The sequence below is a fragment of the Stegodyphus dumicola genome, chromosome 1, assembly GCF_044657685.1.
Source record: "Stegodyphus dumicola isolate Sdum_Otavi_A_Nest chromosome 1, ASM4465768v1".
NCBI classification, from domain to species: domain Eukaryota; kingdom Metazoa; phylum Arthropoda; class Arachnida; order Araneae; family Eresidae; genus Stegodyphus; species Stegodyphus dumicola.
In genome coordinates this window covers 197,090,616-197,116,098 of record NC_140768.1, presented here as the reverse complement: position 1 = coordinate 197,116,098, position 25,483 = coordinate 197,090,616, and the positions used below count along the sequence as shown (strand labels likewise).

Below are 25,483 nucleotides of genomic sequence, written 5' to 3'. Positions count from 1 at the left end.
CGATGCATGCCAGCCAGCGACTAGTGCCATGATTCTGTTCCGAAAGATGACTTTTTCTGGATCCTGAAAAGCGGCAACAATGTGAGCGACTGCCGTGGGCGGCATCTTCAACACAAGTGTTTTTCCAGAATTAGCGGCGATGTTTTTCCAAGCTGTGATTTCTCGTGTGTAACTACAGTGAGCAGCTTTTTGCCGGTTTAAGTGCTCTCAAGGATTTGGTTTAATTTTTTTCAGGTGCCTTCTTGACCAGAAAGCATGGACTTATTGATAGTGAAGCAAATTTCATTAAAACCGCGTAGTTTCTGTTTAGTTATATGTTTTTCGCATATTGAATGCCAGTATTTGGAGATCAGGTAAAATATTTGCTGTGTCTTTAACAGTGTAGCATTATTTAAAGAAAAACCCTTGGGGTTAATGGATTATCAACTAAGTGTAATTTTGATAATGATTATGTTATACTCTTTAAGTTTCTGATATTGATTAAATTTATTGATTGTGTTTTTATTTTTATATATATTTAATAAATTGGTTAAGTTTAAAAATTTTGTCTTCAATGTCTGCACAGTACATAACCTTAGGAAGCTTCTATTGCTATTTCTGCTAAATGTTTTTTTTACAACATTAAACTTTGCTTTTGCATCAATATCACCACATGTGATCTTAGGGCGCATATAAGAGTAGAGCCCAACTAATCAATAATTTCTTAAATTTCATTTCTTTAAGTTAATCATGTCTCATAAAAGAATTACTATTAAGAAAGATCATGTTAAATTTTGTTATGGTCAGAGACAGACAAAACCATAGTTTTGTGGGATCAGATCAGAACAGTGTGCTGACTGAAATGAATTGGCACTTTTTTAGGAACCTTTTTCTAATTTTTCTTTCTTTCATTGCTCACTGCCAATAACCTGGATAAAAAAGATCTGTAATGATCTGTGAATTAAAAATGGTTAGCAAGGATGAAGCGAAGAGCAAAAAGAAAGGAGCGAGCAATGGGGTCGGGTATGGTTAATAAAGTTGAAGGAAAGATCGAAAGGAATCAAATGAGGAGTACGATTGGAAGAACTGAATTAGATACTAACTTCGTGAATTGATTTCTTTCAACTGCAGTTTTGAGATTTCTTAAAAACCTTCTTTCTGTGCAGAACAGACAATAAAATTCTGCAATGAAATTTTTTCAAAAAGTTGAGATATTATAAAAGTTAAACTCACTTTTCCCCCTAAAATGGTAATCCAACCTTCCTGACATACTTCCAACAAAGCTTCAGTTCTTTTTTCACCAATCAGGCATTCACTTATAACAGTAAGAGTATCTGTTTGTGAAGGAATAGCAAATCTCTGTTCATAGCTGTGATTAGAGTAGATTCATTCTATTAAGTGAATCAGCTCCACAGTAGATCATCCAACTCTAGTTATGATGTTCTCATTAATATTAGTGTAAAATATGTTTCTAATATTTAATTGAATGAGTATTTAGTTAAATTATTTACTTATAGCAAGTTTATTTATTCATGTATTTAATACTAGATTTCATTATTTAATCATATGAAATTTATTTATTCAGGTACCTAAGACCAGATTTCATATCTCAAATTGCTAGCAAAATGAAAACAGTTGTGTGTGGTATATCAGGAGGAGTTGACAGTTGTGTGGCTGCATTGCTCCTTAAACAACAAGGTAAAATAAATTGCATGCTTTATAACAAAAAATCTAATGTGTTCATCACATGATTTCCTTGTACGAAATATTAAATTATACCCTTTTTTCCTGCATTTCATTTAAACTTATTTCTTTGAATTTCATTAGAGATATTTTTTTCATTCAATTCAGTTCTCACTTTGCGACAGGGCAAAAATACATAAAACCTCAAAATATCTTCATTAAAAATTGAAAGATATAGAAAAACATAATACACCAAATACAGTTAAAACAATTTATAAAAAAAATTAAAATTAAAATTACAGTTTCTACACAAAAACAAGCAATTCGGCCTGTAGGCAAGAAGGCAGATTTTTCGGTGCACAAAACTAAAAGTTTCCTTTTGGTCGGACTTAGCGAAGAGATGCTGAAGGTGCAGAAAGACTTAACTCACTATTCTGCTATGTTTAGAATGTAAACAAACATGGCTGCTATGGTAAGAAAAATTAGGCTTAGCTGCATTTAAACAACTTTTAAATTCCTGATAATTCTACAACTATTGCATGCAGATTAACTAAAGACATATAAAGACCTTAACTGGAGGATAAGAATAACATAATTCAATAATTTTTAAGTGAAAAATGCATAATTTACCAAGAAGAATTAATATTTATAATTTATAAGAATAAAAAAAAGAGCTCATTGAGCCGAGTAACAGAATGGTTGTTTGTGTGTGTGTGTATATACATATATATATTCTTTTGGTGTAGCTAATTTCAACAAAATTAAGGCATGCACAACTACATGTTATAGCAGTCGTATATACAAAATTTCAACATTCTGGGACTACTCATTTTTGAGTAATGCTAGATATACATACATACAGACGCCATGCAAAATTTCTCTTTTGAATCCCTTTTAAATAAGTTTTGCAGTTCATTTAGGTGTCAAAGGCTTATTCTATCCTTATGTACAGGTGTTATGCAAAAACATTGTTAAATTGCATTCGATAGTGGTCAAAATGGATATTTTCCCTGAAATATGTTACTCGGAATTTTTTGTGATTACATTACTTCCTTTACTTCATACAAGGAAGAAAAAATTTTTAAAAAATAATAAACAAGAAGTCTATTTTAGGTATGTACAATACAAAGTCCAAAATATGGGCCTACAGACTACCAGCAATCTTTTTATTTAGAAATTCTTTTGTATGCTTACCCATGCATGTTTGATATGCAGTCAAAAGTCGTTATTCCGGACACCCATAATCCGGACTTTGAAGCTACAAACTTTCTGCGCATACTGCGTTCACCCATGTGCACAGGCATTTACACATGCGTGTAATACTTTTACGCATGTGCGTGTGCGCATAATACGTTTACGCATGCGTGTTTAATGTATAACGGACGGTATAAGCTAATCTAAAATTATCTAATTATCTATTTCAGTTAATGTTGCGATTACGTTGTTCCTTAATCTTCAAATTGTATCCGGCTTATTATTTTTTGCAGACTGTTAGAGCAATTTTATAAAAGTAAGCTTGAACTTTCGATTATGTCATATAGAATTTCCGATGCTGGAGCTGCCAAAGGATCTATAAAGCGAAAGTATGTTTCGATGTCCATCAAGCAAAAAGTGGAATTACTGCAAAAAAATGGATAAAGGCATATCCTTTGTTTCTCTAACCATTCCGAAATCTGTTTATCAATTTCACGCTGCTCTGCGGGGGGGGGGACATCGCGGAGCACAATGAACTGGAACTTGATCTGTCAGCACTATCCTTATCTTCAGGGCAGATGCTTTTATTTTATTCAGCTTATAATTACTTACTAAATGTAGTATTTCATCTCGATGTATTCCGTCTTTGATATGATTTAAATCAAATTCCTCGTTATTATAAATATCACGAATACACATCAAATAATTTTCTGGTTGCAATTTTCTAATTTCGACTTTGCGTAATGTATGCTTTACGCATGCGCGCATTGAAAGAAATGTTTAATAAAACAAACAAATAAATATTAAGCTCTTTTTTTGTAAATTTTGATACCTTTTAGATCATAATTGCTCTTTATTTCATAAGTTACGGTTTCATATTTTTAATTTTATAATTTCTGCATGCCATCTTACCAGATTTAAACTGATGATCTATAATCCGGAAAAATTGATAATCCGGAATCGCTGATGTCCCGACGAGTCCGGATTAAAGACTTTTGAGTGTATTTTCATAATAAAAGATGTGGAAGTCCCAATGTCCAAAGATGTGGTTTTTTTTAAGCATTTTAGTTCCACTATTTGACTTGCATGGTTGAATTCTACGTCTTTAAAATAGTTATACTTAAAATTTCTATTTATTCATTAGTGTTGTGTACTTTAAACATACCTTTTTGTATATACAGTCAAAAGTCGTTAATCCGAACTCGTCGGGACTTCGGCGATTCCGGATTATAGATCATCAGTTTAAATCTGGTAAGAAGGCATGCAGAAATTATAAAATTAAAAATATGAAACCGTAATTTATGAAATAAAGAACAATTATGATCTAAAGGGTATTAAATTTACAAAAAAAAATCTTAATATTTATTTGTTTACTTTATTAAACATTTCTGTCAATGTAAGTTGTTTAAGTTGCTTCGTTTTATGTGTCCCTCAGGGGGCTCACTTTTGTGAGTACGGGTGTGGCAATCCCGAGGTACCCTAGCCCTTCAGGGGATCATCTTCTTGGTGAGACGGGTGTCACGATCCTGGAGCCCCAGTGATCTATCCTCTTTTCCGTCTCCTCTCCTCTTGGCTGGAACTTTTTCCCTTCCCTTCTCCCTTGTGGTTTCTCTCTACGGAGTTTGGGGCTCGTCACGAGAGGCTGGAACAGACCTTGTTTCTAGTTTTCGAGTGGCGAGAAAACTGCCCACGTGTTTGCCGTGCGTGGAGACCCGTGTCGCTGGAAAGGAGGGTGCTGGTAGTTGAGGGGCGAAGTACTGTCCCCAACACACTACTTTGGCCTCTGCTTCAGCTAAACGGGAGGCACCTTAGTCGTCCTCACGGGTGTCAATCGGCTGGTCACTAGTCCTTGTGTCAGTGGCTTGGGGTCAAGCTCTCGGGAGTACCTGCTTTCGGGAAAGCCGACTGTGGGGCTTCAGTTTGCGTATAGGTCCGGCTAGCCCTAACACAGGAATCTGTTCCCTTGTTGGGCTCCGTGGTGGGCGGGGCCGTCGGACCCGAATCTTTCTTCTCTTCAATATGGCTTCATCACATATATATTTAATTAAAGATTTCGAGGTCACTCCAGTTACTCAAGTCACTCCAGTCTCTCAACCTAGTTCTGAAACGTCTACTACTAAACCAGTCACTCAACCTAGTTCTGAAACATCTACTAATAAACCAATCATTCAACCTAGTTCTGAAACGTCTACTACTAAACCAGTCACTCAACCTAGTTCTGAAAATTCTGCAAAAAAATTACGGACAGATGCAAATAAAAAAATCATCACAATAGTCCCCGTTTCCTAGTCATCTCTAGTCCTTCTGGCGAAATGCATAAGATGTCTCCTTTCGTAATAAATAAATACATCCAGTCTTGTATTGGTGAGCCGAGAAACATAAAGCGTCTCCGCTCCGGAGACTTGCTTATTGATACAAACTCAGCCACCCAGTCTGCTTCTTTACTTCAGATTACTAAACTTGGGCAAGCGAATGTTACTGTAACACCCCATAAGTCACTGAACTATTGTCGTGGTGTAATCTCAGAATTCGACCTTCTGTATGTTTCTGAAGAAGAGATCGCTTCTGAGTTATCCGAACAAAATGTCTGCGGTGTAAGGCGGATCAAGATGCGTAAAGAAGGTAAGTTGATAGACACGAAACACGTGATCCTTACCTTCAACACGCCTGATCTGCCTAAGAATATTAAGGCCGGATATCTAAATATTCCTGTAAGACCTTATATTCCAAACCCTATGCGATGTTTCCAATGCCAGCGTTTCGGCCATTCTAAGACGTCTTGTCGTGGCAGCCTCACATGCGCCCGATGCTCACAGATTGGCCACGATTCCGATAATTGTACCGCTGCGCCTTTGTGTATAAATTGCAAGGGTGACCACCCAGCATTTTCTCGCTTGTGCCCAAAATGGAAATCGGAAAAAGAAATCCAGACTACAAAAGTTACTAGGAACATCTCTTACGCCGAAGCCAGAAGACTAGTCCAGAGCACACAGCTTCGACCAAATTCATCATACGCCAGTGCTGTTAAATCATATCGTACAGTTGCCACCCAAACATCAATAGGCACACAGACCCTACCAAATAAAACCCAACCGTGTACATCCAACAAGAAAAAAGAAAATGCAACCCATATAGTACAAAAGAAAGAAACAGTTATTCAAAGTAAGCCGAAAACTGCCACACAAAAAATATCAAATAAAAATAGAAGTCACAGCAATAGCTCTCTTGATGACATGATTTCTGAATCTGCGGATTCAGACTTTATGGAAGTGAAAGAGGGTCTGGAATTTCCCAGGCATCTACTTCCACGAGAAACAAAAGAACAGCACAGGAAAAACAAAAACCATTCATAATGGCCACCCTCGTGTCATGGAACTGTCGCGGTTTCCACCGAAATTTGCTTGACATCAAATCTATAATAAATGCGTATCATCCTGTGTGCTTAGCTATACAGGAAACAAATCTGAAACCTGAACAACATGCAAAACTTCGGAGGTTTGCTATAGTCAGAAAGGATAACCTTGCAGGTGAGCGTGCCAGTGGAAGTGTAGGTCTCCTCTCCTCACTGGATTATCCCTCAAATGTACTTTCTTTGACCACATCCCTCCAAGTTGTCGCTACTCAAATAAATTTTGATATTGTTGTTTCATTTGTTTCTTTGTATTTACCTCCAAATGAGCACATTTATCAGCAAGATTTAAATAATCTAATAGAGCAGCTGCCTGAGCCTTTTATTATAATAGGAGATTTTAACGGCCATAGTCCACTCTGGGGTAGCAAAGATACAAATTGCCGAGGAAGACAAATTGAGCAGATGATCGAAGATCACAGCCTTTGTCTCCTAAATAATGGGCAAGATACGTACTTCCATGAGCCTTCAAGGACATTCCACGCTCTCGATCTTGCCATCTGTTCACCATCTCTGTTGCCATTTTGCACTTTTAGTGTCGGAAATGACCTGTACAACAGCGATCATTATCCTATTTTTGTGTCTCTTGCACGAAGAGGAGCAAACCCCGTGTCGAGAGTCCCTCGTTTTATCCTGGACAGGGCAGACTGGGAACTCTTCTCTTCCGTTGCAGAGGTGACAGAGGAAATGGTAGAAGGTGTGCATATCGATGACGCTGTTGAAGCTGTTACTAATGCTATTATTCAGGCAGCTATGCTTTCGATTCCTAGAACATCAGGAAAAACACTAAAATATTCGAAACCGTGGTGGAATCGCGACTGTCATGAAGCACTGAAAAAACAGAAAAAAGCATGGGGTATTCTTCGTAGATATCCTACTCTGCGAAACCTCATAGCTTTTAAAAGAGCCAAAGCAAATGCACGGAAAGTAAGAAGGCAGAGCCAGAGGGATTCCTGGATTTCATATGTGTCCTCAATAACATCCTCTACGCCTAGTAAGCTGGTTTGGGAAAGAGTTCGAAAAGCATGCGGAATGTATAAAGACCACTCACTTTCCTTTCTGGAAAAAGATGGCCGAGTGATTAGCTCCATAGAAGAAATTGCAAATACAATTGGTGAGACATTTGCTGGCGTTTCTTCCAGCCGAAATTACTCACCTGCATTTCTTTCTATCAAGCAACGCTCTGAGAAAAATCCCATCGCTTTCAACTCTTCCAACTTTGAGCCGTACAATAGAGACTTTACTATGGTTGAATTAAGGAGAGCTTTGTTGCAGACACATAGGTCTTGTCCGGGTCTGGATGGCGTGTATTATGAAATGCTAAAGCATCTGTCCTATAAGTCACTGAGTGCCCTTCTCACACTTTACAATAGAGTGTGGAAGGAGCGTACATTTCCCAGTGCATGGAGGAGAGCTGTTGTCATTCCTATTGCGAAGCCAGGGAAAGACCCGAGGAATCCCTCGAACTATCGGCCAATTGCCCTTACCAGTTGTGTTTGCAAACCGTTTGAAAAGATGGTAAACAGCCGCCTAGTCTACTTCTTGGAAAAGAATAATATTATATCGCCTTATCAGAGCGGTTTTCGAAAGGGGAGAACGACCGTAGACAATATGCTTCTATTAGAGACATCTATTCGAAAAGCCTTTGTCAGAAGAAGTCACCTTGTCTCAATATTCTTCGACATTGAGAAAGCTTATGATAAGGCATGGAGATACGGTATACTCCGGGATCTTCACGAGAGTGGCTTGCGCGGCAACCTACCAATTTTCATACAGAATTTCTTGAACGCTAGAACTTTTCCAGTAAGGATTGGCTCTGTTTTTTCGGATGTTTTTCAACAGGAAGAGGGTGTGCCTCAAGGCTGTGTGCTTAGTGTAACGTTGTTCAGTTTAAAAATAAATTCTGTATTAAAAGAACTTCCTCCCACCATCTTAGGATCACTATATGTAGATGATTTACAGATTAGCTGTCGAGGAGCAGACATGAGATACATAGAGAGGCAATTGCAGATGGCTCTGAATAAGATCCAAGAATGGTCAGACAAACAGGGATTTACTTTTTCTAAACAGAAAACTGTGTGCGTTCACTTTTGTAGGAAGCGAGGTCTCCATCCTGAACCTGAGTTATATCTAAATGGTACAATTATTCCAGTTGCGCCCGAAGTAAAATTTTTAGGAGTAACGTTCGACCAGAAATTGACTTTCCTTCCTCATGTTTTGAACCTGAGAAAGAAGTGTCTCAAAACACTAAATATTTTAAAAGTGTTGGCGAACACCTCCTGGGGTGCAGAGCGTTGCTCCATGCTTCGCATTTACAGAGCGCTTATCCGCTCTAGACTGGACTATGGCTCAGTAGTTTATGGATCCGCTCGGTCATCTGTTTTGTTAAAACTGGATCCTGTTCACCATCAAGGTTTGAGGATATGTTCAGGAGCCTTCAGGACTTCTCCTGTCCAGAGCCTGTATGTTGACTGTAATGAACCATCACTTTATCTGAGGCGTGAACAATTGTCCCTTTTGCAATATTTTAATATACTATCCCAACCTGAACATCCCAATAAGCTGTGCTTACTTGATGATGTGAGTAACGCGTTATTTGAAACACGTCCATCTTGTGTTCCTACATTTCTTTTAAGAGTTCGCCCTGTCATTGAGGAACTTTCCCTCTCTGATATGCACCCCCAAGCAGTACAGAATTTTGAAATCCCACCTTGGGAAAATGCACGGATTCAGCTTTTTGATGTTTTTAAGTATCATGTGAAGGCAAGCACTAACGAGATTATTTACAGACAACTCTTCGCTGAGCACAGGAACAAATATAGCAGTTATCTTCCAGTTTATACAGATGGGTCCAAGTCAAAAGATCATGTCGGGATGGCATTTGTAATTAAAGACCACATGGAGGGCAGACGCTTGCACAATGATTTCTCTGTCTTAACATCTGAACTAACTGCGATATATTATATTCTTTTATACATCTCAAGGCTCTGCTACAAAAAGTTTATAATTTATACAGATTCGTATAGTGCTCTTAAATCATTAGAAGCTTTTCCTAATACTCAAAATCCAGTAATAGTGGATATTCTCAAAATACATATAAACTTAATGAATCGTGGATATGAAATCCTGTACTGCTGGGTTCCCGGGCATGTGGGAATAAAAGGGAATGAGCTGGCAGATATCACAGCAAAATGTGCTGTTGAACTGTCCAGTCGTCTCATCCCTTTTGCAGACATTTGTTGTGTTGTGAAACAAAAGATCCGAAAAAAATGGCAACAACTTTGGGATGTTCAGCTTCAAAACAAATTAAGACATGTTAAACCTAGAATTGAGCACTGGGAATTAACCAAAAATCGTAAGGAGGAAGTTCTTTTGACTCGCCTCAGAGTTGGTCACACTAGAGTGACACATAACTACCTTTTAAAAGCTGAAAATGAGCCTGTTTGTTTTAACTGTAATGTTTGTTTATCTGTTCGTCATATTTTAATTGAGTGTCCATGTTTTAATAGTCTTCGCCAGAAATATTTTAATAGCTGTGACTTACCTCTCGACCGTTTAATCGGAAGAGAGGTCAATTCTAATTTATTTTATTATTTAAAAGATATTGGCTTTTATTACCAAATGTAATTTGCTTTGAAGACTGTGACTTAAATTTTAATATGTGCTTTTAACTTGTGTTTATATGACTTCATCCTCTGGATTTGGTTCATTTATCTACTTGTTTTTATTTATTGAATTTTAATGTCATCAATTGTAATCATCTCATCTCTTGTTTGGCGCGTCATAATCATCTCTGGTTTTGCGCCATAATCACTCACTCACTCACTCACTCGTTTTATGTGATAATACTTTCTCTTTCAGTATCAGTATCAGTATCAATCTTGCCTTTTAGACAAGAAGAAAGATGATGAGGACTTTGGCGAACGCCGTTTCCTCCAATTCGTGAAGGTTAATATTGAAATTAACAACAAACGTTTTTACAAATTTTTATTAAACATATACAAACATCCATGCCTTCTCCGGGATTCGAACCCGGACCCTTCGGCACGGTAGTCAGCAACGCTAACCACTATACCGGTTGGGCCACTATACCACTTTCTCTTTAATTCTATAAACAGACATAATTTCTTCTTCAGTTACAAAGTTCCGCTGTTCAAGTCCTATATTTACTGTGTCGAGAATACCGACTAATTTGTCAATCGAAATTTTTTCGTTCTCAATAACCTCTGTGTCACTTTCTTCACTATCGGAAGCGAATTATAATGACGAGGAATTTGATTTAAATCATATCAAAGACGGAGTACATCGAGATGAAATACTAGCCATTAGTCAAATAAAATAAAAACATCTGCCCTGAAGATAACGTTAGTGCTGAAAGATCAACTTCCAATTAACTGCGAGCCGCGGCGTCCCCCCCCCACCGAGCAGCGTGAAATTGATAAACATATTTCGGAATGGTTAGAGAAACGAAGGATATCCCTTTATCCATTTTTTGCAGGAATTCCACTTTTTGTTTAATGGACTTCGAAAGATACTTTCGCTTTGTAGATTCTTTACGTATTAGTAAATATATATAGGAGATTCTATTTGACATAATCGAAAGTTCAAGCTTACTTTTATAAAATTGCTCTAACAGTCTGCAAAAAATAATAAGCCGGATCCAATTTGAAGATTAAGGAACAACGCAATCTGCAATATTAACGGAATTACACTCATGTCCATAAATTAAGGATAATTCGGAGTCACGCGGAAATCGAACTCTAAAATAAATATATCACCTGTAAAATCACTACACACATCTTCAAGAATCATATACAAATTTCAGGAAACAACCAGATGACACCGATGCTACGTCACAATGACGAGAGTGTAAGAGAGTGAAATATAAGGAATACAGGCAAAGAAGTAAAATTGCTCGCAGGCGCTTTATAAGCATTTCAGTGCAATAACCGAATAGTTATGACACAAAGGACGCATTTGAGTGATTTTTTATGTGGTAGAATTACGCAGTGGCTAATCGCACCGACGGTGCGAATAGCTAACAGGCTATTCACACCACCTACGTTTGCGCATGCGCACAAGCAGCCCAGGTACCAGCATTTTACGCCGATTTCCGTAAGGCAGGCGGTAGTGAGAGAGAAGATTGTTAAACCTAACTCAGCAATAGAAAGGGTTGTTAATAGTTCATCAGCAAGAGAATAATTTGCAAGTAATAATTCTCAGTTACAAAGACGAGGTCAATCTATATACATGATAATGTTCAGAAAATGATTAGATAAAATAGGGATTTAATGATGGTTCTGATTGCAAGCGAGGACGAGTAATTAATTAAAAAATCTTTAGTGTATTGACAAAAAGGCTACAGAAATTATTTAAATTCTTTTATTTAACAGAGGAATTTTTATGCAAACTTACACCCTATTCTTATAGGACTGTCAGAATTCATTATTCAATAAGAAAACTTACTGAAAATGATAATATTCTTATATGTTCATCACTTTTTCAGTATCCTCACAGGTTCATAGGTTCAAATGCCATGTTTCAAAATCAAAGTTATTTATGAGATAAAACCTTACAAAATCTGATAAATCATTTGTGTGTGCAAATTTTTAAATATAAATCTCTTACGTTAAATTATTTCTGTCTTTTAAATTACCGTAATTTCGCGCGTATAGTCCGCGGACTATCTGTGTTTAAAATGCGAATTTTTGAAGCTGCGGACTATCCACCAGTGCGGATAATACGCTGGTTGTTCACGGTTAAAATCGTTGAAATTTAAAAAACACGCTGTCGTGAACTGCCGATGATCAAATATAAAAAAAGCGCGAGATTCCAAGAAAACATTCGTATGTATCGTATCGATAGTAAACCATAAAGCATAGTGCAGAACGAATGAGTAGTAGCAAGTAGAGCTCCTAAAATCCAGGCTCGCGCATCAAGCGATGCCGGGATATGAGCCAAATAAAGTCTTGTGTGAGCACTCACTTAGCGCAACCAGAGTCTTGTATCCCAGTATCCTTCGCACTGCTTTAGCGCAACTGCCGGGAGGGGGAAAAGTAATGCGTCAGCTCGGTTTTTAGGAGCCATAGTAGCAAGCACTTGGAGTAGGAAGAAAAAAGCGTGATTCGTTTACTTATAGCGTGGTTCGGCAACACCGAGTGAGTGGGGTCGAAGGTCACATTTCATTACCACTTATCACGAGTATAGCACGTTGCACAGTATTTTGTTTTCGTATTTTGTCTTTCATCTTCGATAACGTTGATGAAACATCGCCGAAGTTTTTACTGCTGAGTTAAACTCAAGGTAGTTGAGAAAGCTGAATAAGATGAAATAGAGAAGCGGGCCGTTATTGGTTTAATATTAGTATTCGGTGCACACGGGATTTGGCTACTTTTGGCGACTTTATGATGAGCAGTGAAAACGGGACATATACGATGAGTAGTTAACGGGTCATTCAAAGAAAATATACAGTTAAACATAGTATATACTATGTATATAGTATATATACTATGTGTGTATACTATGTATATAGGCGTTCTTTGGATCATTTTTGGTGTTGGCGATAATTTTCAAAGTCGCACCAAGGCTGCACCGTATACTAGGATTTTACCCCGTTATTTTGAAGTGGACGAGAAAGCGGTGAGAAATTGGTGCAAACAAAAGGATGTGTTTAAAAGGCATGGGAATATTGCCGTATTAAAAAAACGTAATTTCGGACGTATAGTCCGCGGACTATCCGGTGGTGCGGACTATCTGACGATTTTTGAAATTTTTTTTATATAAAATCGTGTCTGCGGACTATACGTGCGAAATTACGGTACATCCCATTATTTATTTCAATTTAATTGATTAATGTGTTTGCACTAATATTTCAAAGTTCTTTGAAGCACTTTTTGTGTCCTCAAAATGCCATGTATTTCCATAAAAAAAATAAGCAGGCATACAGAATAATTCATTTAATAGTTCATATAATCGCTTTTAACTTATTTCATGTCTAAATTTTCTACACAGAAATCCGCTGTCTAATTTTTAGTATCGTTTATCGGACGAAATTTTTCAAAGAGGAATGAATTAAAGGCTTTATTGAGCAAAACACATCTTTAAAGCTAAATGTATTCTAAGAAGTACAAAAACTGTCAACATGATTTTGCCCCCCCCCACCCCCTTCAAATCAGTCATTTAAGCTATTCAAACCGTTCAGGAAAAGGATAAACATTGCAAACATAAAAATCTGCCCTTTTTTTATATATATTTTAATAAAAGGAAATGTGTTCCTTCTTTTTATAAGAAAAGGAACCCATTTTCCTTTCTAAACTTTTGAAAGTCGCCAACGCTTAAAAAATGATAAACTGCGCCAAGGTAGAAACCCGCCTTTAACAACTTAATGCGCATGCGTGGTTAATATTGGTGCGAATAGCTTAAGCGACTAATCGCACCGGTGGTGCGAATAGCATCGGCCGGTAGAATTATCGGCCGTCTGGAATGTCGGCGTACCCAACTGGAAGTATCAGACGAACTTGGAATTGCCCAGAGTGTCATCTCCAGGCGATTCCAAGATGATGGTAATGTGAGTAGACGTTACAGCACAGGTCGCCCCAGAGTTACAACGCCGAATGAGAACCAGTATTTGGCAGTTACTGCCAAAAGGAACAGGTGGAGCGCAGCCTCAGACCTGTCTCGTCAGCTCTCTTCAGCCACTGGTACGACAATTTCATTGCAGACCGTGTACAGACGCTTAGGGCAGATTGGTCTATATGCTCGTAGACCTGTCAGATGCGTTCCACTTACTGCAACTCACTGTCGGCTGCGGTTAGCCTGGAGTAGAGAGTATGCATTGTGGACAATGCAACAGTGGGCTTGTGTAATGTTTTCCGACGAGTCCAGGTTTAGCTTGCAGTCTGATTCTCGTCGGACTTTCATATGGAGAGCTCCAGGTACCCGTTACTACCAAGAAAACATCATTGAACAGCACCGTTACGGTGTTGCAGAGTGCTCATTTGGGGTGGAATTATTCTGGGTTCCAGAACTGACCTGCATGTTCAAATTGGAACCATGACAAGCCAAATCTATCGAGACGTCATTCTGGAACAACATGTACGTTTGTTTCGGGGTGCACAATTTGTGTTTATGGATGACAACGCCCGTCCTCACAGTGCAAACATCGTAAGCGAATGCCTTCAATCAGAGGATATCACCCATATGGACTGGCCAGTATTCTCACCGGACTTGAATCCAGTAGAGCACGTGTGGGACATGCTTGGCCGACGAGTTGCAGCCCGTCAACCACCTCTTACATGTCTACCGGAACTTCGGAGAGCATTGCTTTTTGAATGGTGTAATATCCCCCAAGATCAGATTGATAATTTGATATTCTGCCTGCCTAGGCGCTGTACGGACTGTATTGCATCGTCTGGGAGAAATACAATGTATTAAAAATCATACCAACCATGTAATATTGGTTTTTTGTAAATAGTTTTTTTTTTTTTTTTTTTTTTTTTTTTGTAATTTGCTCCAGGGAGGAAAAAGCGCTAATTATTTTAATAATATCAAAAATATAGCATATTTTTTTACTCTTTACCTTTTGTTTAATATATAAACTTTACAAATAAGTCAAATTTGTTTGGCTTCTAACTCTTTCTTTGCCTGATTTTGCATTATCCTTAATTTGTGGACATGAGTGTAGATAATTTTAGTTTAGCTAATACTGTCCGTTATACATTAAACGCTCGTGCGAAAACGTATTATGCGCATGCGCACACGCATATGCGCAGCCGTAAAGGTCTTACGCGCATGCATCAACGCGACGCATGCACAGAAAGTTTGTAGCTTTGAGGTCCGTATTATAGATCATTCCGGATTATGGGTGTCCGAATTAACAACTTTTGACTGTATATATTTTTAGTCGCCGGGGCTTACTAGCGTGACCGCGAAATAGCAATTGGCTAGCAAAGCACGCGCTGAATAAACTGAGATATTCACACATTTAAATAGCACTTCACATAACTCTAAGTTTACATCCTAGCAAGAGAATGTGAGGGGAAGTTGCAAGGTTCTCTTTCTGCAAAGTTCTCTTTCTGATGATGGACAATCTATGGATAAAGAATATTTAAAAACATACTCTATATTTAATAGCTTTAATTTTGCCACCCAGAGGTACTGGGAAGCAAACTAATGACTAAGTGCCAAAAGTCAGGCATTTGTAGATGTTCAACAGTCAACATTTTAGAATTTTCTCTTTATCAAAACATGAACTGTCATTTCCTTTAATTGCTGTATTGCATTTTATAAATTTATTAGCTACAAGTGCATATTCGTTACAGCTACTGATGTTGAGATTGCTAATTCCAAGACAAGTTTCCACTGCTGCCAATCTTGAGATAAGGATTGATACTTCCATTTCCATATTTGAAACCAAAGTGCTATGAAAGTGTCTATGTTCATTGGCAATGTTTTCAAAATAATTTTTACCATCTTTTCCTAAAGCAGGTTCTTCTAATTCAGCTAAATGATCAGCAGAAGGCTCTAATTTATTAATATACATCGGATTATTGTCACCCAGAATATTACAATTTTTCTGAAATTCAGATTTCACTAAAATAAACTGAATCTCCTCATACATATTATGTCCATCATTAATTAATATCATTTATTTGCAAATCATTCAAATTTTGGCAGAGCATTATAATTGTCAAAGCTTTCTTTTTCTTTGGCAAATTTATTGCTTTTATTCTTCTTCATAACTTTCAGTAGCAACTTTTAGTTTAAGAAAAGTACCATATACCCCCCCCCCCCCGCCAAATTACTGTTTTGTCTAGCTCAAAGAAAGAAAAAAAAACTTCCAGTTTTAGTATTTATAACACTTCTATTTTTCAAAAATTTTAAAAAAAGTTTATACAGACGTCAAAAATGTCAACTTTCAGATGAAGACAAAAAGTAGCAATAAGTTCTAAAAATGCATTAGAAACTTTAACATCCCCATAATCTGTCAAATTTATGGGAAAGAGGAGCCTGATGTTCTTCAAATTAATAATTATTTTATACATATGATGACACTCGCATTACAACAACGATACATTGAATTGGAGGAGACATCAAAGTAGTACTACTAGTATAGTGATAAGATATTTCTCCCGCCTTCTTCGCATGCCTTTTTCATGGAGGTAGGAAGTAAGATGGAGTCGCCCTAAACAAGTTTCTCCCGTACCCTGCTCTGAAGCACCGGCGATCCCTACGTGGAGACCAAAACATTGGGTCATTTACCATTGAGTTCAATGGGATCTGATGCGTTCAGATGTAAATATTTTGTAATTACGTCGTAAATATACATATAAATGTATATATTTTCTTTTTCTACAACACTTCAGAATCCTAAGTATATGAGAACAACATATTTTTAAACAACATTTCATTCTGAACGGAATTAAATACTATACGTTTCACATGACAGTTTTCTTAGAATGCTTTAATTTGAATGAAATATTTTCACAAGTTTTCGTTAATTACATTAGAAAAAAAAAATTAAGGTAATTAGATTTTATTCGGTTAAGGTACAAAAATTCAGATCAAAGTTTATTGTATTATTAAAATTATGCATTATTTCTTTTCTATTTAGAGAGCTTCTTCCTAAAATACTTTCTTAAATATGACATGATTTTTTGGCTTCTGAGGCATCTTTTAAATCGAAAAATGTAAGTCAATTTATAATTAATGCTCTATTCGGTTCATTTTAAATTAGAGAATTATTAGGAATTAGCGAAATAATTTAAATAGTGCTTGACTTTCTCTGAAGATTTCTGAAAGTTAATAAAATAAGTTTTGTTTTTTAAGTATTATTTAAAACTTGTAACAGATTATAAAATGTAAGGGGAATAATTCTTTTAATTATACTTATCAGATTTTTTTTTTTACCCTTCATTTCAACAATACATATTCCAAAACTCTTTATTACGTTCTTAAGTACGCATCTCATAGCATTTGCTTTACAATGTCTTTTAACAGATTGCTTTCCAGTACGAACAATTCTTGCTTAAATAGTTTTATAATGTATTTGTCAACAGGATTTCAATTTATGTTTACAATTCAATATTAAGGTTATTATATATTTAGATAACATTTATAATAATTATAAATTAGATACATTTAATAATTAGATTTCTTCACAGTACTTTCACAGTTGTTTATAAGTGAATAAATTCTTCATTTCAAATACATTTATAAATAATTTAATGACCTGCATACGTTAAGAAGCCAGCATAAAACTCGAATTTCTAAGAAAAAAAGACTTGCATGGGAAACATTTAACAATCTGGAATCAATAAGAGGACCATTCATGATCGGACCTCCTTTGGCAGGATATACAAATGTTTTCACCTCCGTCGATTACCCTATTTTGAAATTCTGAATAAGCTGTCTTGATGATGTAGCACGTTCGCATGGTCACATCATCTTGACCGCACATGGTACTTCCGCCAAATTCGCAAATGTATCCCTCTTCTGTTCCACACATTTGTGTAAAACTGTACATAATTTTACACAAATGTGTGGTTCCAAATCAAGGGAAAGCTAACTTATTGGCATATCTGTGTGTATATTTATTAATTTTGATGAGGATTGCAGCATTTGATGGTAATTTTATTTTTAATTAACCCAAATAAGTAAAACGTGTAAGTGCAAAGTGATTATTTTTCAGATATATAAAATTAAAACGATGAGTTTAAAATGGGCATCAGTAAAGCCTCTCCTCTTAAAAATTTTAAAAGGTACATGTTAAATAATATATGGATGTGAAAAAAATGTGTTTTATTTAAAACATTTTGACGTTTGGAAAATAAAATAAAAGTAGCGAATACTCTGTAAAGGGTATCGAAAGACGTATACAATTTTAAATGTACCGTAAGGTGTTTTTCATTCTTTAAGCATAACATTTTTCTTAAAATCTATATTTTTGTAGTTCAACAGCTTAGAATTTTATAAAACAAATTCATAATCAAAATCGCTGTTGTTAGTTATCGAAAAATAACCAAAATGTGATTTTTGCGTAAATGTCACTAAACTATACAAATTGCTATTATCCATCACACTATAAATGTTTCTTTCATGCGAAAGTGTCCCTTTTTCGATTTTTATGGAACTGTTGTGTGTCGAAATACTATCAGAACCCTGTCAAGCGAGCTTCTGAATGTAAACAAAGAACACCCCATCTAGTGACCCAAGCTTCAAAGCAGTGCTTCACTTCTACTGCCGGTTGGCTCCTCCTTCCTTTCTTACCTCCATGGCCTTTTTAGTGTGGTGGTCTGCACGCTGGGCGCATATTCCAGAGGTCCGTGGCTCGATTCACGGTGAAGGCATTGCTAATTTTTCATCTCTCCTTCCTCAAAATTACCTAATGTCTCTACAGTGGTGGCCGAACTAAAAAGGTGTTGGATGATGATTTTCCACACCCCAGGATTTGGCAATTGGGTTCCCTAAAAACCCCAGTCGCCCTCTAAAGAGGGAGTATATAAGGTATTTCTCCCGCCTTTGTGGTGTGACACTGGGCACGTATTCCAGAGGTCCATAGTTCGATTCCCAGCGAAAGCGTTGCTAATTTTTCATCTTTCTGGCCCTCAAAATTATCTAATGTCTCTACAGAGTAAGTATAAAACTGTTTTTATGCTTTTAACTGGTAAACCAATTTTTTGTTTCATGCAAATATTCAATTTTTCATTGGAATTGAATTATTCCGATTATCCTCTCTCCCGCTGAAAATAAGAAGTGTTTCATGAGGCAACGCAGCATGTCATGAAAATAGTTAACACTGCAAACCACAGTGTCATAAAAAAGTATATATATGACAACCTAGTAATGCAAGTAGTATATGTTTGTTTTGACTGGTGCGAAATAACCCAAGTGTACAGATGTATGTGCAATTCTCCGATTGCTGTGCACATGGGGAGAACAACAGCACTGAAAAAAAGGATTTCTTAAAACAGGTAAGTGTTTTATTACTGATATTGTGTGCTTTTGAAATCTTTGTAATTAAATTTAATTGATCAATTGATTGCTTTTGACAATTGATCAATTGATTGATTGCTTCCGTGCATAAATTTGCTGAAAAATTAGTTGCTGATGAGTTTTCAATTTTTTGGTGGAGGTGTAGATAATTAGAAAGTACCAAATATCTTTTACTAGCATTAGAAGGAAAGTGACACATAATAATGCATGTTTAATTGATGCATTTCTGCTTGTATTTTGACACAGGAACATTGTATGTGAATAAAATCCAGCTGAGTTTGAAAGCTGGAAAATATCAGCTTTTGTGTGAATACAATGCACTCAAAATGTTTCTTTCTGTTAGGTTACAGAGTTTTGGGAGCATTTATGAGAAATTGGGATATTACTGATGAAAAAGGGTTTTGCCAAGCTGATCATGATAAAGAAGATGCAGAATATGTGTGTAAAAAAATTGGTATTCCTTTTTTTGAAGTGAACTTTGTTAAAGAGTATTGGAATAATGTTTTTAGGTTTGTAAAATTTAAGTATATTACGCTATTTTAACTAAGCTCATTATCTATGTTAACAATTTTTTAACTGCAATTACTTGGAAAGCTAGATTTCTGAAACATTGCTAATAATCTGCAGGAAATCATAATGATATATGGATATATTTTTGAATTATTTTTATCCTCAATATCTTATTTATAATATTGCTAACTTACACTGACTATTTACTTTATCTTAATTTATACGATTTATTTTCAAGAATGTTAATACATTATGAAGTTATAATATAGTATAATCATTATTTATTTTAAATTTATTTATGTGTGTTATGATCTCAAAAATGTACTTCTAGTTATAAAATTTCAATTAATAAAGGAAATGGTTTAGAAACAGGTTCAAAAGTGTAGGTGGGATTATTGTGTACATGTAAATTCTTGTTCTTTGTGTAATACCTGTATAGCAAAAAATCCATTTAATAAAATATTCCCATAATATAAAATTTTTATAGTTAGCTTACTAAGAATGGATATTTAGTACAGCTGTATAATATTGTATTAATCGGAATTGTTGCTGCAATAGTGCCATGTAAAAATTTACATTATATACTCATAAACTAATGTACGTACAGCACTGAAACTGTTATAACAGAAAACTTGTTTATCTTTGTACTAGAAAGTACAGTAAAAGTTCGACTATCTGGAATGCTCAGGAAATGCTGAATTCTGGATACAAGAAATTTCCAGATAGTTGAACAAAATGGAATTCATGGTAGAAAATTCATGTGAATGGAGGAAAATTTTTCTGATCAAAAGTTATAAAATAGTTTTCTTATATATTACCAGTTTCAGTATCGAAAGTCTACATTTAAAATCATGTGAACTTCTGAAAAAAAAAAATGCATTTTATACATAAAATCTGGCATATTTTGTTGGCTTCTAACATATGAAATTAAAATGTGTTACCCGGTTTTATAATGCTGTTGACCATGAAAATTGACAGAGATGACATCAAACTTGTGCCAGTCCTTCTGGTAGAAGCTGGATAATAATCGAAACAAATGAAAGATTGCTTTTCTGTTATTGTAGAAAGATCTGTAAAGTGTTTAAAAATTATTATCAATACAACATTCAGTTTATCACCAATTGATTAGAATACATCTTGGCGAAAGAGATGAATATAATTTAATTTCTGTTGGAACCCATGTTGTTATTTTAGAAGATCAAATAAAAGATGTCAAAAAGGTAAACTTAGCTTTTGTTCTTCTTAGTGGACGGCTGAGTGGATTTCTTATATGAACTCATAAGACTGACAATAGGAAGCTTCCTTTAAACAGACACAACTCGTTTTATTAGTATTTACAAATATTTATGAAGAATTTGATTGTTAGAAGGAGCTTAATCAAAAATAAGCTAAGCAGCGTTAATCTTTTGCTTCCATTTCATTCTCAGGCTACAGTCTCTCTCAAATCTCAATTAGAGCAAAAAAAAAAAAAAGGGGGTGGGGAAGAATGCCTGTCATCTAGTGGCAAAAATGGGACACCTTTTGATTTTACATTGATTTTCCTCCCACCTTTTGATTTTACATCGATGAGATGGGGAAATCAAAACAAAATTTATCAATAATCCAACAGTACTATTTTCACTAGTTCAAGTACTACTTTCACAAATATGAAAAATTAACAATTTAAAAATATGTAACAGATTTTACAGTTTTACGTCCATATCTAGTTTGATAGTTCGTATCACTGTCACACTCATTGGTAGAGTTCTCTCTGGTCATGGTCAAGTCACTAAACAAGTTAGGTCTATCAAGTTCGAGAGGATAAATACGTTTCACAGGAGTTCACCTGTTGCAGTTTTCACTTTGACAACACATACTTCGTTGTCTTTTCCAGGATATGTTTCTACAACGCGACCTATTGGCCAATCTATTCTCTTCTTGTTGTCGCTGCCGACAAACACCAAGTCATTTTTGTTGATAGTTCCCAGTAGATCGTTTAAGTGGTTTTTGCTCTAGGATAGCTAAATATTCATCACGAAATCTTTTGCGAAAGTGTTCTTCTGCAAGAACTTGTATGTTTTTGTCAGACTAATGGTATCTAGATGGTCTAAGTTTGGTACTCCGACCTTGTGTACATCTTGCAGAAACATTGAAGAAGTTAGTGCTGTAAGATCATTTGGATCTTCTGAAAGGTATGTGATGGGTCTTAAGTTAATCACTGATTCAAAATCACAGAGTATAGTCAACACTTCTTTGTAAGAGGCACAAGACTTTCCGAGAACATTTCTCAACATCATCTTCACTGTTTGTATCAACCTCTCCCACCAGCCACCCCACCATGAAGCAGTTGGGGGATTACGCTTCCACTGTATTCTCATACTAGTTGAATGGCATTCTATTTCTTTCCAATCTATCGATCTTAAAGATTTTCAGTTCCAACAGTTAGTGCCATTGTCACTATAAATAATTCTTGAACCGCCTCTTCTGGCAATAAATCTTCTTAATCCCAAGATGTACCCATTTGTTCATAAACTTTCTATCAGCTCATGATGTATTGTGCGATAGACTGCACAAATAAAGAGCAAGATCAGTGCCTTTTTTCCTTTTCTTAAATAAAGAGGAGCCGCTACATTGTCTCCTGTCACTTCAAACACCAGAGCATCTCTAACTCAATCTTCAGGAAGAAGTGCTGGAACAGTCCCTATATTCTTTGCGCTATATCTTCTCAGTGCACTTCATGAGAACGTTACATACTGTTTTTCTTCCTCTCAGGACCCAGAATTTCTGTTGAATATTGGCTAATACGAATTGCGCACCAGCGTGGGATAGTCGCAAATGGTAATCTAAAATTAACCTATAAACTAAGTCATGATTTGAGGGTAGTACAATTGGACAGAGAAAATTTTCTTCTTCCTCTCTTCTAGTAATCTTGGTCTTTGACTGAATAAGGCCATCTGAGTCAACAAAGGTGCAAAAGTTTCTAACTTTAAGTTCTTTGCCAAATGCTTCTGTCTGCACAATCTTGCTGTTTTCTTTTTTACAGTTTGTATTGCAAGGACAGTGAGTTCTCCTGATTGTTTAGAATCTGATGTTCTGCAGTTGTTGATAAGTCTGCATACCCAAGCTGTTATTCTTAACATTTTGTGGTAAGATGAATATTTCTCAAAAAAATGTTCTACCCTTTGCATATTTAGTGCAGAATTGACTGATTTCCTTTTTTCTGAATTTACTATTTCCATGTCCTGTTTTTCCCTTTGTTTAGGCCATTCTTCCTGATTTTTCTTCAGCCAGTCGGGGCCCTCCCACCATCAAATGCCAAAAGTTGTTTGGTGGTGCAACCTCTTGTTGGGAGGTCAGCTAGATTTTTTGTTCCAGCAGTATATTTCCACACATTTGGATATGTCAGTTTCCTAATCTCTCTGACTCTGTTTTCCACAAAGACAGACCAGACGATCTCTTCCCTTTGAATCCATGTTAAAACTGTTGTAGAATCTGTTCAAAAATGAGTTTCCACATTTTGCCATTGTAAACCATTTAAAACGGAAGAGCACAGTCTGGCGCCTATATTAGCAGCTATCAATTCGAGACAAGGAATCATGATAGATTTCACGGGAGCTACTCTAGACTTCGATGCTAACAGATGAACTTCAACTCCAGAATTCGTCACAGTTCTCAAGAAAACTGCAGCAGCATGCCCATTATTACTGGCATCACAGAAGGTGCAAATGCTGCAGAACTTCCTGTTGTCCTTGCTGGAATATATCCAACGTAGGAGGGAGATTTCTTTTAAGAGAAAAAGGCCTTTATACCAATTCATAATTTTTTTTTTTTTTTTTTTTTTTTTTTTTTTTTTGTCGACTTCAGTATCCCAAGAAATTCCTATTTTCCATAGGTTCTGCAACAATATTTTAGGTTTTAGGATAACAAAAGATCAGGACTCACAATTCCAATAGGATCAAATGTTTTGTGCGTTACAGTGAGAATTGTTCTCTTCGTTATTATATTCATTTCTAAATTTTGTAACCAGTTCAGATTCAAAGTCAAATTGTCTTTCTGAGAGTTCCATAAGAGGCCCAATACTGGTGAAATGGTTTTCTGTTTCAAGTTATCTCCGGTACATAACCAACCTCAAACATTAAACTTTCCTTCATATATTATTTCTGAAGATGAACTGGATCATCATGGATTCATTGTCAAAACTGGCAACAACGTTATCTACGTAGAAGCTATGCTAGAGTTTAGCTATCATATTGAGAATTTTTCATGTACTTTTGTAGATGGAATTCTGTAACAGATGCCAAAAGAAAAGGACTACTCTTAAACTAAATACTATTCTAGTATGATGAAATATTTTTGTTTTCTTTTCTTTAACAACATTCCACCAGAAAAATCAAAGCCAATCTATATCTTGAGGCTTCACTGATCTGTAAGAAAGCCTTCTCAATGTCTGCTATAGTAGTAAATTTTCCTTCATGAAATCTCAACAAAAAAAAAAGAAATTAGTTCTATCAAAGAATCAACAATATCTCTTGCATGTGAACCTTCAACAGTGGCTTGAAATATTAAAATTTATCTTGAGGTGGAATTTCGGGATCATCGTGAATTTTCTTAAATTGACCCCAGAATCCCAACCATTCCTTAACATCACCACTGAATTTCTTAACCTTTCAGCACGCACGCTGGGCAATTTTATATGAGTGTGCGCACATTGTATTTGTTACGACATCCGTTATTTTACCATTTTTGGCACAAAAAATGACAGAAATGAGTGAATATTGATAATAAATTTGTAAAGAAATAAAATATTAATCTTATTATCGCAAAATACAAATGATATCACATTTAAATATAAGTAAATTAGTTTTGAGTTCTTATGTTAGTGAGATGGAAATGCAATGATGTATTTCATTATAGGAAATTTTAAATTTATTATTTAATAATTATATTTTAAAATTGAAGCTTATTTAAATTTTCTACAAAGGCAAGTATAGACAAATAAAAAAGAAAAACACCTTGATAGGAAAAAAAGTAAGTTTAGCATTACTTATTTCTGCAAGGAAATTTACTTCTTACTGGTTACAAAAACACACTTTAAACTAACTTTAATATTTTTATTTATTTCTAAAAAATAGAAATGAAAGAAAATAAGGAATGGAAATCGCTATTGTTCTCCCACCCAAAGGTTTCCTTTTCTTCATCAGATAATTTTTGAAGAATGTGAACAAAATCCACTGGTTGCACATATTTTTTTGCCATGAAAACCGATATAAAATTTACTGAACCAAATGTATTCAAATTAAAATAATACACAGCAATTAATAACACAAAATTACAAAATATTTGAGAAAAAAAATATTTTCCGAATTGTCACCCACAAGCACGTGCGTGTCGTAAACTTTATGAAAACGCTGCCACATAGCACAAAAGCCCAGTAAAAAAGAGAAAAAGTCAAATGACTTCCTATTGGCACATTCCATGATGTGGGAAAGCATAGAAAGGAGAAATAGAAATGGCCTTCAGACATCTTAGCTTCGATATGCGAAAAATTTGTCATAAATTTTGTGCATGCGCGCGCGCTGAAAGGTTAAATTTGATTTTTGGCAGTTTGAACTTCCGGTTTTGAACTGTAGAACTAAGAATGCTGTTATTCCCTGAATTAGTATTACTCATTATTCTATTTACCTTAGTTCTAAGGCTCACATATTTCTCACTATATATTGTGCTACCCTCGTATTC

General features: G+C 35.7%; 1 protein-coding gene across 5 annotated transcripts in view; it reads left to right on the top strand.

The window, feature by feature from the left end:
• Window positions 1-25,483, top strand: part of LOC146999437 (mitochondrial tRNA-specific 2-thiouridylase 1) — a 147,214-nt gene that overhangs the window by 34,062 nt on the left and 87,669 nt on the right. For 3 of the 5 annotated variants that reach the window (XM_085824565.1, XM_085824566.1, XM_085824562.1), the window contains 2 exons: window positions 1,565-1,677; window positions 19,602-19,767. In XM_085824565.1, the coding sequence (XP_085680691.1) occupies window positions 1,605-1,677; window positions 19,602-19,767 (239 nt within the window). In that variant the 5' untranslated portion in view covers window positions 1,565-1,604. The remainder of the gene's footprint in view (window positions 1-1,564; window positions 1,678-19,601; window positions 19,768-25,483) is intronic. The other 2 variants (XM_085824563.1, XM_085824564.1) reach the window with 2 other exon arrangements.